The following is a 16,733-nucleotide window of genomic DNA, read 5'->3' as shown; positions in this document are numbered from 1 at the left end:
AAGACATGGGTGGTATCGGTGCCGGGTTTATTTAAAACCAACCAACCAACCAAAACCCCCAAACAAACAGAAAGGGAATTGTTGCATTTCATGTCCAGGCAAAAAAGTGGCCATGTGTCACGTTTCAAACTTTGTAATGACTCTTTAATCTCAGCAGTGCTCTTTGGCTATCAGCAATTGCAATTGTGGTGCTGATTGCACTGTTTGCTCCAGTGGATAAAGAAAACTACTGCTAGATGGAAATGAATTTGTGGGGATAAGAAATTGTGTGAAGTTAATGAAGAAATAGGATTTCTGAAGTAGCAGTTTAATTGCTACATGACAGTATTTTCCACTTTAACATTGTTGCTGAACTCAAATACATCATTTTATTGGAGAACATTGTTTAAACTGCTGTACCAAAAGTTGAACAACTTCTGTCATATTATGACCTTAACTTTTATTTCAGTCTTCCACATATTATCAGCAGAATGGGAAAATCGGAGCAAGTGGATGTTAACATCTTCTGTTTGGTGGCCATAGACTTCTACCGACATCAGATAGATGAAGAATTAGATCGGAGGGCCTTTCAGTCTGTGTTTGAGGTGGTAGCATCTCCAGGAACCCCATATCATCGCTTACTAGCTTGTTTGCAAAATGTCCACAAGGTCACAGCATGTTGAATATACTGATGTGTAATGGAACTGCATGACTAGTGTTGGAGTCTGATACGAATTACGGGGAATGCAAGATCAAGAAAGTATCTGGGGTTGCATTTGTGGTAAATATGGACCTGCCAGTTTTACTTCCAGAATGCATGGACAAGTGCTCTGCAGCACTGGAAATCACCTGAAAAGTCTAGTGTAGTAGTTTGTTGTTGTTGACACCAGGCACCTGTGAGTGGAAAGAAATATGTCAGTGTTCTTCAAGTGTTGTTTGGGACTAACCTGAGACACACTTACTAACTGTAAAATATGAGCAAGTACTACACACAATGTAACTGGTATTATTCTTCTTCCCAATATTCAGCTGAAGCCACTGTGGTGCAGCCAGTAAGAAACTGACAGAAAGACTGTTATTGCAAGCTGCTGTCATTAGAAACTTCATAGTTTTATGTACCTGTATGTACTGTTGTGTAGTACAGAGCAGAAATTATTTCCTAATGTCCCTCCCAAACAAGGAAAAGAGAAAATGGCTTTCATGATTTATACTTCCAGCATGTAATTCCTCTCTCTGGACTTTCTGATATCCTGTGGTGTATGTGTTGGTGATATCGGAGGTATAGTGCACATACGTAACCACGCATTTTTCTTTTTTCTTCTCAGGATTTAAAATTTGAGTACGGTATATCAGTAAAAGAAATTTTAACTTAAATATTTCTATATCATGTACAGTATGTAAAATTGTGAGATGTGTGGTGCATGAGCTGTGCTGTAATTTGAGATGGACAGAAGCCACGCTACTGAATGTCTTGACATCTGTATTGTCCTCATTTTTTCTTTTTCCGTGTGCTTGAATTCATGTTCCTTTTGGAAATCCATCTTAATGTACAGATTACATCTTGTTTTGCATCTCACTTTTTCCTAAAGTGCTTTAAAACTGGAATATGTTGATTAATTTGTCTTGAGACTGTACTAAGGAGGCATTTTTGTGATCTACTTTACTGTAGCTTCTTTTGAATTTCTTTATTTTGAGACGTAATGGTAAAAGAGAGAACTAGTTACTCTGGATCAGCCTTTTGTATACTTAAGAAACTGCTCTTATTTGCTGCACAGCATTTTAAGAGACAAAATGGTGCAAGCTCCCCAGTAGTCAATAACCATTTGACCTTTTGTAACTGAGACCCTGGAGTCATCTGGATTCAAACCACTCTCATGTAAACAAATTTATGCTAGCAGTTAAGAATCAGAAGGCTGCTGTGGTCTATTTCGGGACTGGCTAAGGTGTTAGATTACACAACCTCTTTTATTACCTGTTGTATACATAATGCTTTAGACACAAACACAGTACAAATATCCATGCATTTCAGGACACTACACAGGGCCAGATTTAGCTTTTACCACCCAGGGAACCCCATTGATTCCTAAGCGTTACGTGGGGAAATCTAGCGCAGCATTTGTCTTTAGTTGTATTTGTTACAATTCTTTAATTATAGAGAAATGATACGTTGGTTCTCAGTCACGTCCTGTATTTAACCTCTCTTCATTTTCTTATCACACCTTTTGGTGACACTTGGAAAAATGAGATAGTGTTGTCAGGAGGAGCATGTACTGTATGTATTTCTGTATATAATGTATATGTTGAAATTATACACATGTGACAACATTTAATGTATACAGATGTGTATATTTGTATTTATTAAACCCATGTATTTAAACTAATTCCAATCTAGACCAAAAATTGTTGCTTCTGCCCATAAATTGATTACAAAGGAATTGTCCACTGGTGTCACTTCCTTTTGAAAACTGATAGAGGAAACTGATAGTATGGGCAGTAGAAACAACTGTAGATGTTGCTGTATTTAGCTCTCTACAGATCTTACTATCTAGAGCAATTCTTTCTGCCCTTAGTTGGGTTACTCTTCTTTCTTGGGCCACAGCACTGTGGTGATTTTTAAAAGAAACTGAACAGGAGTTCAGGAAAAGGTTTAATAAAATAGATATTGTTTGAAAGTTTTTGAGTTATATTGGAAATTATCTTAATTCTGGTAAGAGACTAATTCAAGGCAGTGAGATATAATGCCCTGTGTTTTCATTAAGGGTAGTATAGATCACTCTTCCCTTTTGTAACCACCAGTAATCGTTTTGTACTGTAAACCCACACACCAGTCAGTTTTTGTATGATATATAGTTTAAGTGAAAATATTTTTGTAAGCTATTTTCCAAAATTTAAAATAGATTTTAATATATTTTTTAAGCATCAGGTTAGTCATATTCTCACCATATAGAAGTATATGTTGTGTTACAAACTGTTAAATTCTTCATCATTTTAAGCTCCTCATGATTAACACAGAATAGCTGGTTACTTTACCTTGGGGTAACAGGAGCTGGACCCTTTATGAAACTTTCCAAGCCTATTTGGGACTTGCCACAGAATCTTTCCAACCAGTGAAGGGATACATTGAATTAAGCAGTCAGCGTAGCTGGATGAAAAACATCAGATGTGACAGACCCCCTTTCCTCAAATGCCCGTTGCTGGCCTTCAAGCAAATATTTGCATTACCTGTTTCAAGTCAAGCTTTAGAGCTGATGCGGTCAGTTCTAACCTCACACAGATTCACTGGTAGTAATAACCCCATCTGTGTTAACCTCTCTTAGAGATTTGTCATAGTATACCTCCTGAAATGTGTCCTAAGTGTCTAAAGAAGGGCACCTCCTCTTAGGAAATTCTCAGTGACCTGAAGGGAATGTAATTTAAGGGTCTTCCTAGTGTGGAAACACACACCGGTAGTGCTTCAAATCTAACATTTCACCTGCAGCGCACTTTCCTGTCTGCTTCCTAGACGCACTTTCCCCACCCTCACTTCTTTTGGAGTGAAATCATATTTGAAATCACTCCTGCCTGCTTCTAGTGACAAAAGCCAAGAGGTATGCAATAGGCACAGTAACAGCAAAAACAGTGGCCACTAAGAAATACTGATGTTGGATTTAAAGCAAAAAAGTAAATCACTTGTCCCTTGAGATTGACTTAAGGCAAAATTTTATTTCACAGAATGTTTTTAACTTGCTGTAGACAGAAAGCTAATTCTGAAAATGAGGCTGTTCATTTTTTCATTGAGAACAGGGTAGAAATGTGTTTGAGCTTAAGACTTACATTGGGTGTTCTGGCTAACCAAAGCAAACAGTTTCTTTAACGTGCTCTGCAGTGGAACTGGCTTCTTTACAACCTTACAAGATTAGAGGTATGGCATGATTGGGAGCATACTTAAGACAGATTAATGTTTAAAACTTCATTTACAATTCAGTTGTCAAAGAACCTACTTTACTAAATCTATAATGTGGCCCTCCTTTAAGAACACTGTATGCTAGCCAACTTTTTATAAATAGTTTTTGGGCCAGCTACCCACTGGCCCATTGAATGAAGTTTGATTGCATTTCATTTCAGCATGACCCCTCCCTTGCACTGAGTGCAAGAGTGAGGAGTTGGAAAAAACAATCCATTGTAAACCAGTTCTTACTTGTGGGATTCAACACATTTTCTTTATTATTTTATGTTCTTTGCCAGTTGAAATTGAATGTGAGTTTGTTTACGTCTTCTCTAAAGTGTATACTCGGATGTCATTTCTTGCCTAAAGCATCTAGTAAATGATTGTGTGTTACTTTTGCTTTGGTAGGAATGCCTTCTCAGCACCAAGACATTGCTTGTTTCTTAACCACCAGCAGCATTCCAAAAGCACTGAGTAATGAATGAACAGATTTAGATCAAACGAAGTGGGGAACAAGTGGAACCTTTGGGGTTAAAAGTAATTTGTTGATATTTAGTAGATTTGCCTTAAGAGTGTTCTGTCTCACCATTCTCCTTTTTAAACGGCTGTTAACTTTATATAGCAGATAAGGAGGTTGTGTCAAAAACACTGCAAAGACAGTTCTCCAAGAACAGCAGACCTGGTTTGTCTTAAGATTTTGTGGAGCTGTCGCAGCTAAGCATTTATGCTTCCTAAATAAAAGAAATATTAGGGTATAATGAGCAATAAATATAGCAATAAGCAGTTTAATTAAATTTGGTCATTCAGGATCTGACCTGGTGGTTGAAAGGGATGGGGTGGGAGAAAAAGGGGAACTGATTCAAGTACATTCATTGCATAAAGCAGACTTTTTCATGTACAATCCCAACTGAACTTTCTACTGAAGGTAGAAATCAACTAAATGACAATGGTAGGTGCTCTGCTCTTTTAAAACAATTTTGGTTATAAGGATACAGTCGATGAAAGTTGTAAGAGAGCAAAGTACTTTGGTAGGTTTTAGGTAGTTTAATTATTTGAAAGTGAAAGTAAGCTGCTGTAAGACCTAGAGTAAGCAATGTAGCAAAATTTTGGGGAAGTCCAATATGCTAATTTTACCTAATATTGAGATTTCAGGTGAACCTTTGTGCATGCTACCTTAAAGTATCCATTGAAAATCTTGAGAATCCCACAGTCATACCCAGGAGAGCTTCTATCGTATGTCAAGTTTTAGCTGTATTCAAGTTAACTGGGTATAAATGCTGCAGAGCATTTGTGAAGCATGCGCTGCTTTTTGTCATGTGCATTTTATGTGAGCTTATCATTCCCATCAGTCTGTGTATGCATACCATCAAGTTGGATCAACCTGACGAAGGATGAGGTAATGCACCCTGTGGTGTTGTCTTGTACAGTTTGAGGGCAATGATGAGCAAAAGCTTGGAGCCCCAACCCCGAAAGCAATTGTACTCAAAGGAAAAGGAAAGCATATAATTTTAGATGTATGTTTAAGTTTTAAAAAAAAAAAAAGCTGAAAATACTGCACATTGAAACTAAAAGATAAAATAAAATACAACTATTACTGTAAGTGATTTTTCTCTGGTTATTTAAAAAAAGGTCTTGATGCATTCTTACTATAGTTCTTTCCTCAGTATCTCTTCTTTTCAGCAACTGTCAAATACGGAGTATTTTAAAAATATGCAAGAATACTCGAACTGTCTGCAATGTAGGTATGCTTCACAATCACAGTGCTGTTTGCAATTAAGAAAGAAGTATCACAGTTGAGCTTTTAATTGTATCTAATAGTCATGCTTGCCAGAACTTCTCTGGGATTCTAGATGAGATCAGAAAATGCAAAATTTAAGTGTACAGCTGTATTTGTGAATGAGGGTGTATTTATCTGCAGCAGTCCTGGGGGGGGGGCGGGTGGGGGGGGGGGGGGATAATGTTTCACAGGAGAAGAAATAGTTTAACTTGCCTAAGCTTGGTTTCCCAGCTGTTAGGCTTGCATCTTAAAAGAAATTTCTGGGTGGTCCTGCTGCTGAACACTGGAGGATCTTTTGCAGTACTCAACTGCTCAGAGACATCTTGTTTTGATTAACTTTGCAGTGCTTGGCTGTTCTCTGGAAATTCTGAAATAAGCTTTAAAGTAGTAGCTTAATGTAGAAAGCACGTGCTGGTTTTGTTCTCAGTCAAAATAATTTTTTTTACATCTTGTTTTTCCTTGTCAGCGTTAGTAGTGAATGATCAGCCACTCTTGTCACCTTTTAGTTTAGCCGTGGAGCCAAGGAACAGAACTGTACTGTGGTAAGTTTCTTTGTCTTCAGAGTTGAAGATTTATTTGATAATGAAGTCTTCATCTTTTTGTCACTCAGAGAAGGATACCCATTTAATTTTTGGAAAGATTATCCCTAAAGATGAATTGCCAGGCACAGGGAGGCGAAACATTGCACTTAGACTAGAACTTTCTAACTTACTGTAACTTTTCTACTTTTCCTATTGCCTCTCCTGTCCTGTATAGGTCTTGGTTTTTTTCTTCTTTTTAGTTAGTGCAGCTGTAAGAGTATTGCAGTGATCATTTTGGATTTGGCTTGGCTTCACCCCAGTTACAAGACAAAAAGCTTTGACTGCTTGTAGAATTATACTGTAATTAATCCATAAGTTTTGCATAACTGTTTGAAGAGATGAAAAGATTTGTAACTTGTAGGTTTGTTAAAAAGTTGGAAGTAGGAACATGAAAAAGTTTATACAGTATATAGAATGATATCTTCTGAGCCAAACCTCCTGCTCTTCTATTGCAGCTATAATTCTGCCTTAATTTTGTTTCTGTTCTTTCCCATGGCACATACATCCAAGTATATGGCAGAGTAATCCTCACCCCAGGTGCTGTTTTCATATCCTTCAAGCTGCAAATGTCATGGGTAGATTTTGATCGAGTGCAACCTGATTGTTTTACCTCATTATTTACATTTTGGAGTTCTTTCAGCCAGGCTGCAGTGTTTGGGCTCCAAGCAAAATGCATCCCTGAGGGTTGGGTTTGACCGTGCCCCAGGATGCCTACAGAGTTGTGAGCCAAGTTAAGTCAGATGATTAAATAGTAAGTTTTTGCTAATCTAGCTCATCTTGAATTATGTGTGCTGTAGAACTTCAAGTCAATGTTCCCCAAACTTGAAATAATGTCCCCAAATGAGAATCTTAAATATGTCTCTTCTACCCCTTTCACCCCTTGAAGAGGCACTAAGTGTGTTTTCATCCCTATCTTGCTGTTCAATGGCTCTAGGATTGAAGTATCTGGCTTGTCATCCAGTGGAAATGCAAGTGTAAAGCTTGCTAACTTAACTTTTCTTTCCTTGATATGTCTTATTAATGTTGACATTTCAAATACCATCTTTGGCATTTGATTTAACATCTATGAAAATAACACAATTCATCTTTTAACTTTTGGTTCAGGCAAGTTTGGGCAGATACTCTTTTAATTATACTTCGTTCACACTCATTTTTCTTTGCCTTCATAACTGCTTCAAACTAACACTGTTTTAAATGAACAACTGGATACTGGAGAATTGGGAGGTTATTTTTAAGTGCTTTTGAGGCATCTGATCTTTACATCTCTTGGCAATGTGGCTTAAGCTCATTCCTTCTTTTCTTCCTCCTTTCCTTTGCCCTGACCCTGAGAATAAATATTTTACATGGCTAATGCTTTACAATAAAAGTTGTATGTCATCAGTAGGTTGGTACATGACTAAGTAACGGAAGGTAAGATTGAGTGATCCAAAGTTTATGAATGAATCGTGGGTCCTGAAGAAGTGAATCTTAAGAAGGGGGCTGAATAACTCTGCAACTCTTTAATACTTCATGTAATAATCTAAGAAGATTGTTCAGATGTTTATCTTCATCAAAAATCAAGATAAAAATCAAATGCTTTCACAAATGACTATATCACAAATTTCTGTCTATACTTTTGCTTCTTTATTGCTTTTTTGATTCTGCCTATGCTCACTTAAGCAACATACTTATATACTACAGAGTTATTTAAATGTGAGCTTGTGGATAATACCTGTTTCCATTGTAGTGTGATCTGATACACTAAAAAATGTGAGAAACATGATCTGGCAGCTGGGAAACCTGCAGGCAGCACTAACAGTAAAAGTGAAAGGAACCTGCTGCTTCAGAAAACAATGGATCCAAGTGACATTATCAATGGTAAAACAGAGCCTTATATTATGCCGACAGGTTCATTTTCCAATTCTACCACTGGCCTACTGTGGGGTTTGAGAGTATCCCTGCATGGGAAAAATACTGCAAACTTGGTCTGACTTGAGTTGTCTCAGATGACTGAATTAAGCAAATTTTTCTGAGATCCATAAAAATCCAAATGGCATACTATACCTTTGAAATTAATGATGAATCTAGTGGTGATGATGGAATGTTGTAAGAAGTCATGTTGAGTTATTGTGTTTCACTTGAAAAGATTGCTAGATCATATGTACTGGTGAAAGTATGAGGAACTCGGTTTGTTGCAGTGAGATTTATAGTGCTTAAAGTTCTTTTGCATTTTTGCTGATGGGTTAAATATCATCAAAGTGGTTATTAATTATTAACTTCTTAGTGAGATCTGGCTCTCCTTTGTATACACTGCTTTTGTTCTCAGTTTGACTGCATTAACTCTAGATGAAACATAAATGCCAATCCCAAATTAATGATGATTAAATGGCATTGTTCTCTGTAGCTTGATTACATGAAAAAAATCTCAGAACAGGAGAGCAAATTTGATTATTATTTCACATGTCAAGCTTTACTGGCTATAAAATCTCATGTAGACAGAGTAACTTTGGAAGCTGAGTGCCATAAACAAGAATTTACCCCTAAATGACATATTTTGAAGAATGTTTCAAAGCCTGTCACAAAAGGTGGGCATTCGTTCAAAAGAAAACGATCATGAGTTGACATTTTAGCAGGACCCAAAAAGAGGTAGTGATGAAGGTTCTCTGACATATGTCGTTTTTTTTTTTTTTTTTCTTCGTGATTTTCTACTCTAAAGATCCAGGACATGATGCAGGAAGCACCGATAGGATTCTGTGCAGCAGCCTGGTGTGTGCTATATATGAGTAAAGGCCTTTTTTGTCTGCTGATGGCCAGTTATGGACAGGGAAAAGTATCAATGTTTATTTTAATTAAAAAAAAAAAATCCCAACCCCAAGCATCGCTGTTTGCACATCATTACTTTTTCTTTGTGCAGCCTTCACATGGATATATATGGTGAAGGCAGTTTGTGGACCTTGAAGACTATATCTTTTCTCTTGAGACCAAGCAGCTATGGCACACCCAAGGACAGAGGGGCACCTGTGACACTTTCAAGGCCATTGTAGGACAGAGCTGGGCTGACAGCTTCCGAGAAAGGGGCTGGGCCTTCGAGCTGAAGAGAGGGCAGGAAATGGCGTGATGTAACGCGGCTGCAAGGTACAGCCCAGGGACAAAGGACTGGTAGGAAGCATCATCTTCTCGCTCTTCATCTTCAGTGGCTGTGTCCGCTTCACCACGCTAGGCCTGAAAATGTTTCCTGCCTGTTGTTAAAGGCTTGAGAGCATTTTTCCAGTTTGCTTCCAGCTTTTGCATTTAGTTTTCGCTGGCTCCATGGGTGTTTACAGAGCAGCAAGGAAAGGAAATGCATTTTTAGTGAGCTGTGATGGCAAGATGAAGGAAAGTTGCAGAACTTGAAACTGCTTCTTAGTACTGTGTTTTTGCCCTTATAATTAGACTTGAACTTGAGTGTTCCTTTCATATTCAATTATAAAAAGACTAAATACTTTATTTGTTCTTTGAACTACCATTTTCCCTGTAAATTACTACTCCAGAGTCAGCCAGAACTATCTTCTTTATGTACTGGTGCCTTTCATCTGGCTGAGGAAAGCAAGTGTGGGGTTCTTTTTCTTTTCTCCTGACAATCAAAAAATTAAAAATTTTTCTGCTTTTTCTAGTTACAGTTGCACCTCCTGATATTGCTGCATTTTTCTCTAGTGACAACCTGATGTTTTGAATTTTCACAGGTAATATTCTTGCATTATTTTATTTCTCGATCACATTCCAGAAAGTTACTTCTCTGAAAAGATGTTAAAGTTATACAATTATGATGTACCAGAGTTCAACATATGCAACATTAAGATTTTATCAGTCAGTAGTTGTGTCTGGTTTTGTAAACTGACCTCTTGATATAGTTCCTAAATATTTAAATGTTGGGTAGTGCTTAGCAGCCCTGCTGTCAGGGAAATTATTAGGAAAAGTGTTTTGGTAGGATGAAGACAGCTCCTGCCCAAAATGCTTTTTTGGGAAAGGAATAGTTTCTTGTTTCTGTGGTATGATTTGGTCTTGTCCAATCTTTGAGCTTTTATCTCAGCCCTGTGTACAGTCATACTGGGGCTGAATACGGCCCTGAGAATTGCTTTATCCACGCAGCGCTGTCTCTTTGCTCTTCCCTCGCAGCATGCAGGTCAATTAGAGCAGGTTGCTGGCTCATGTTTCATTTGTCCTCCAGGTGCCCCAGGTCTTTTTCTGCAAAACTGCTTTCCAACCAGTCAGCCCCAGCATATACCAGTGCATGGGCTTATTCCCCCTCAGGTGCACAGCTTTCCACTTCCATTTGTTGAACTTCAGGAGGTACCTGTTGACCCATTTCTCCAGCCTGTTGAGGTCCTGCTGGATGGCTCACCCATCTGGTGCATCAGCCACCCTTCCCAGTTTTGCATCCTCTGTGAACTTGCTGAGGTGCACTCTGCCCCATCATCCAGGTCACTAATGAAGAAGTTGAACAGTATTGGGCACAGTATGAATCCCTGAATTATTCCCTGAGTGACTGGAATCTGCTTCATGCTGCTGACCACAACCCTTTGAGCCTGACAGTTTAGCCATTTTCCAATGCACATGATCACCGTCCACTTACCCAGCCCATACTTGATCAGTTTGTCTGTGAGGCTGTTATGGGGGACAGGGTCTCGAGCCTTGCTACAGTTAAGATAAACAAGATGCACTTCTCTTCCTTCATCCAATGACCTAGTCATTTCACCAAGGAAAGCTCTCAGCTGGGTCAGGCATGATTCATACCATCATAGAATAGTTTGGGTTAGAAGGGACCTTTAAAGGTCATCTAGTCCAACCCCCTTGCAATGAGCAGGCACATCTTCCCCTTTCCTAAGTCCGTACTGATTCCTGCCAGTCACCTTCTGGTCCTTCATGTCTTTGGAAATGGTTTCCAGGATTATTTGCTCCATCACATTCCCAGGGATTGAGGTAAGGCTGAGCCTGTAGTTCCCCAGACCCTCTTTGAAGATAGAAGTGATGCTTGCTTCCAGTCCTCGGGAACCTCCCCTGATCGCCACAGCCTCTCATCGACATCAGCCAGTTCCCTCTGCACCCATGAATGCATCCCATCACATCCCATGAACTTGCATAGCTCTGATTTGTTCAGATGTTCCCCAACCTGATCCTCTTCCATGAGGGTGAGCCTTCGTTGCTTCAGACCTTCCCATGGGTGGGACTGGGATTGCTGGAAGAAAACTTTACCAGTGATGACCGAGGTGAAGAAGGCATAGAATACCACAGCCATTTCCATGTCCTTTGTCACCAGGTCCCTCACCCCATTCAGCACTGAGCCCATGTTTTCCCTTGTCTGCCTTCTGCTGCTGATATACTTCTAGAAGCCCTTCATGTCCCTCACCTGGTTCAACAGCAGGTGGGTTTGGCTTTCCTAAGCCCATCCCTATGTGCTCGGACAGGATGGCTGCAACTGGGCATCTAAATCAATGTTTGTAAATCTGAAGGGAGTATCATACAAAGTTAGGGGGAACCATGCTGAAAGCAAGCAAAAGGAGATGTTTTTTCACTTAGCAAGTAGTTAAGCTGTAGAACTCCTTTCCAAAATTATGGATGTTTGGATGCTAAGGATTTAGATGGCTTCAAAAGAAGACTAGGCAAAATCAGGGAGTGCAATATTGAGGACTACTAAATGCACAGGAAGCACAGCTGTCTTGGGAAGTCCCTGAGCTGTGAACTCAACTCAGCTTCAACTGAAGGCTGAGAGAATGCTTTGGGAAATTTTCCTATATACTTGTTCTGTTCACATCTCCGGACGACCACTCTCAGCCTTTGTTAGAGACGAGGCACCGGACTTGGACTTTTCTTCTGCACAGTAACATCTGGCTGCTTTGTGCTTGACTGAGAGTGAAAGTTTGGATATCTAGGAAGCCCCTTCCAATTCTTTGTTCCTTTTTGTTTCAAAATTGAAGTAATCTCATTTCCCTAGAGTTTTGCTTTTTGACTTGGGTATTTCCAGCTCTGCAGTGAGGGTATTGTGGCCAGTGATAGAGGCAGTCATACAGTGGTGGTGTCAAGAAGCCCCAGGTCTCTTTGTGCTAAATGTTATCCATATACATCACTCAAATATGCAGAGCTGAACTTAAATTTGACCAGTTCAGCTTTGTCAGCTGGAAGAGAGTGGGAGAATCACACAGAAAATCAACATATAGCTGTACCTACTAGAACACTTCTCTGTAGATGTAAAACTTTTATTTTTTTTTCTGATCTAGCTTATTTCTTTGAGAAACATAAATGCTAAACTGCTGTGAGGGGCTTGTTCTAGCAGGGAATGTTTGCTGGCATATCTAGATCTGCGAGCTCTTTTTATTATGGACAAAGAACAACAGAAGTCTACAGCATTAGTGAAAGGGAATTCAAAGAATTATTTTTTCAGGAGAATGTTCTGGTGTAAGATTTTTTTGGAACTTGCATAAAGGAAAAGACACGAAATTTTTATGGGTACACCTAGATTCGTGCCTAAGTTGAAAGTTTTGCTGTTTGTTCCACGACCGAAAGCTATCACGGATCCAGAAGGCAACATAAGCGTTCACGTGCGCGCTGACCTAGTGCTCCCGGACAATGCGATGAGACACCTTTTTCCTCTGGTCACAATCATCTTTTCCTCTGATCTTCCATCATGTGAGAACTTTGGATCTGTGAAAAGATTCTGGAGACCAGCTGCAGTGCAAATCAGGGTATGTACAAATAAATAAATAAAAAAAGAGTAAGGCCATTATCACAAGCCTTCAAATACGCTTTCACGTCAACTCTGAACAAAGCAATGTTTGAATAATTTTGCAGTCATCCCTTCTCCACCAGATTTGGTGCTATATTGGACATGAGCTTTGGTTTTCAATTTCCTTTCAAAAACATGCTTTTATTATGCTTTTAGTACCTAACGGGGGTGCTGAAACCAGGCTTTTTTCACAGTACCTTGAAATGAAGCCCAGCACGCTCCAAGCACGGCCCCCTCGGTGAAGGTGTGAGCTGTACGTCCTGCTGCTACCCGCGGCGCCCACCAGCCATGCAGACTCCTCATCCGAGGATAAGTCTGCTCCGCGCTGGGCTCGCTGGAGCCGGCGCGGCCGCTGCCTCTCAGGCATGGGGAGGGAGAGGCTGTCGGGGGACTATTGGTGGCAGATAAAAACCTGAATTCGCAGCCAGGTTCTGAAGTGACCTCTTCCCGAGGTAAAGGCTTTTGTAGCTTTTTCACTTAACTTTGAGCACTCCTGCATTTCCTCTCGCACGGTTCAGCTTTGACTGACTTCTCCTTATCTGTCACTAGAGAGTAATTGTCCCTTTCATAAGGACCTTGCTTTAACCTTGAACAGCAGTTCCTGTGGCACCTGATGTGCATTATGAACTATATATACTGATGAAAGAGCGAGGTACAGTCCTAATGTCTTCCTTGATGTTTTCCTTTTTAATCTGTTTCAAGGAGCCCTTTCAGATGGGACATGAAAGCTTTCCCAATTATTATAAAACTCACTGTGAAATGTTTTTATTTGAAATATAGACATATTTAGAATAGCAGGGAAAAAACACAGTCTTAGCAGGCTGAAGCAGCAATAGCCAGCTGTTACCAGTTGCTGTCATCTGTCCTTTTGTCCGGGTCTAACCATGAAATGGGTATTTCATTATGAAATGCGTACAGAGCCTTTCATTCTGGGGGATACCCAGGTACATACTTCACTAGAGTTTTTGTAATATGTGGTTTCTTGCAGGTGAAAGGTAGACTTTTTATGACAACATTCTGACAGGGAGTGCTGCACCAGGATTATATATATACTGGAGAGGGAGATCTCTCCTTTCAAGATGTGGTTGAGGGGAGTCAAAGGAATAAAACTGAGGAGCTGTTCTGCAGCAGGTACCTTCTTGTGCTTGCACCCAGTGGCAGATGTGAGATGGTGTGGCAAGTGGATGCAACCAGAAATTAAGAATTGCTTTGTGAATGGAGGACATGGTGAGGGCTCCTAGGCTTTCTCAGCTGGACTTGCAGGAAAAGAAACAGGTGCAGAAACTGAGCTTTATTCAGCTCACAGGAGGAAAGCTACAAAACTGCCAGACATGCAGAAAAAGGAAAAGCAAAAAAAGAGTAGAAGTGTTATTAAGGGTAATGAGCAATGCACATTCTCTAGCAGGATTAGGATGGAAACAGGAACAGACTTGCCAAGCGAAGGTAAAATCCTATTTCTGAAAAATGAAGGAAAAAAAAGAATCCTCTAATGAGATTTGACAGGAAAAGTATTGATAAGTGTTACCAAGAATCAGGAAAAATAACAATTATAAGACCAAGCTGTGCAAGATGGCTGATGTTCACAAATCTTCAAAGATTAACTCAGCAGTCATTAACAGGAATAAAAACTTGAGCGAAAATGCTGGAGGGTACTTGAACTTCTTGTTAGCTCACTAGCGTCCGAGATCCATGCTGACAGTGTTTGTACGAGCATAACCTGGGCGGATGTGAGCCCAGTGATCGCTGCAAGTGCTGCCCTTCTTGTAGGATCAAGCTCAGGGTAGGAGGCAGGGTGTGTTAACTCTGCCCCAGCATTGTAGTAATGCAACTGTTTGCTGTTTTGGTGGGGTATGGGCACAATAAACTTTCTTCTGCCCAGAATATAAGCTGTAGATGCTCCTGTCCATCTCCCACAGCCTGCAGGACATGTAAAATTTCTGGAAAGGAAGTATGCAAGCAAAGAAAATTTACGAGCTAGCTCAGAGACATAATGAAAAGCACTTTGAAAAGTGTACCTATGTTTGTGCAAAGGCAAGACGCAAAAAGGAGATAAAATGCAGTAAGAAAAGTCAGCAGACAAGAAAAATGCAGGAAGATGGAAAGCACTGCGTTGAGACAGAAGTGGTGACTCAGAGAATGAGATTTTACAGGTATGACTAGTGCAAAGCAGCAGAAGTGATTTGTGAAGTGCAGAGCAGCACTGCATGCTCGGGGAAAGCAGCACTGCTCCTGCAGACAGCAGTTGGCAGGGATGCAGTGATGAGCATGTGGGGCTACAGAGACTTCCTCAACCTGATGTGAGAGAAGAGAAACTTGCAGCAAGCCAAACCAAATGAAAATCAAATGACAGACAGCGTGATTGTAGTATGCTAAGGACAAAGTAAATGGCACGCAGGGCGTTTTGGAAATCATGCTCGGATTAAAGCTCATGCAGAAAACACAGGACTACTTAATGCAAGGGAAGTAGAAACCTACCCATATTAAACTGTGGACAAATTGTTTTAATAATACATACCCAAACAAAAAAAAAAAATCTAAATAAGTCATAGAATAGGGAAAATAGCATCATGGATTCACTAGTTCCTTTAGGTTGAAAGTTCCTTTAGTCATCTCCCATGGGATGTGATAGCTGTACTTGGTTAAAAATACATGCAGGGGGAAGGAAGTAGCACAGGAAAACAGATACAGCCACTGCCTTCGGAGGGCACAGAGGTGAAGGTAGCAGCAGAGAATGGGGTTTTATGCAAGTTCTCCAGGGAACTGCAGGGCTTTCCCATAAAAAGTCTTCTTGACCTGAGGCCAAAGGCTTCAACAAAGAAGAGACTTCTGCTCCTGATCCTGCTTTTTTTTTTTTTTTTTTTCCTCTTTTCTTCCCTGAAGAAAATGAGGACTGGTGAGTGATCTAAGATTAAAGGTGCAGTGTTGCAATTTTGGGGCATTATGTCAGTTGTGAGACATCTGACTGCATGGGGTTTTTTTTTCTTTGGGGGGGGGGGGGTGTAAGGAAATTCAGAGGCAGTACTAGAAACCCCGTTATTAGAAAACCCAGAAATAATCCTTGATAATCCCACGAATATTTGCCAGGCAAAGGAAATTCCCCAGTGCATATGAAAACTTGAGAGAAGAGACAGCAGGCAGTGCTCTGAGCATGACAAAAAATTGAAACCATTACAAGATGGAGACCTCGTGTAGTATGGCCTGCAGAGCTAAAATGCTGATCCCCAGGGAGCTGCAATGCAAGCTAAGCAGCAGCCTAGTTCTGAGGGGAGAAAAAGAGGTAAAATCTGCAACAGATTGTGCCATTTTGCTGCAGGTGTGCAGCGTGGGCCAGGAGAGGCGGGCCGCTGCGGAGGACTCCTTCGCAGGGGGAGCTGATGCCACTGCAGCAGGAGATCATCAGCCTGAAAGGAAAATTGGGCTCTTGCGGAGCTGGATGCTGTGTGCAAGCCAGTGTGAAGCTAGCAATACTGAAAGAGATTCACAGTCAGGAGAAGGTAAATAGATAAAATTCAGGGTTAGAGTTGTATCCCTGCAGAGGGAAGATAGGAACCAAGCACACGTAACAAATGGGGAAAGTTAGTTTGCGACATATGCTTGCTAGGATGTTAGAAGACTGTATGTCGCCCTCCTGAATCGACGGGAGCAAAAACAATTGCTGCGTTTGGGGATATCTGAGGAGAAAGGAGATTGCTCAGCAAGGCAACAAAAAGTATTCGGAGAACTCAGTTTTGC

At 40.4% G+C, this 16,733-nt stretch overlaps 1 protein-coding gene across 4 annotated transcripts in view; it reads left to right on the top strand.

The window, feature by feature from the left end:
- The window catches only part of HTT (huntingtin), an 88,655-nt gene extending 83,217 nt beyond the window's left edge, over positions 1-5,438 (top strand). For all 4 annotated transcript variants that reach the window (XM_075709559.1, XM_075709560.1, XM_075709561.1 and 1 more), the window contains one exon: positions 449-5,438. In XM_075709559.1, coding sequence (XP_075565674.1) covers positions 449-662 — 214 coding nt within the window. In that variant the 3' untranslated portion in view covers positions 663-5,438. The remainder of the gene's footprint in view (positions 1-448) is intronic.
- The last annotated feature ends 11,295 nt before the right edge of the window (positions 5,439-16,733 follow it).

Source organism: Pelecanus crispus, chromosome 4 (genome assembly GCF_030463565.1).
Source record: "Pelecanus crispus isolate bPelCri1 chromosome 4, bPelCri1.pri, whole genome shotgun sequence".
Classification (NCBI taxonomy): domain Eukaryota; kingdom Metazoa; phylum Chordata; class Aves; order Pelecaniformes; family Pelecanidae; genus Pelecanus; species Pelecanus crispus.
This window is presented reverse-complemented; position numbering and strand designations above follow the sequence as displayed.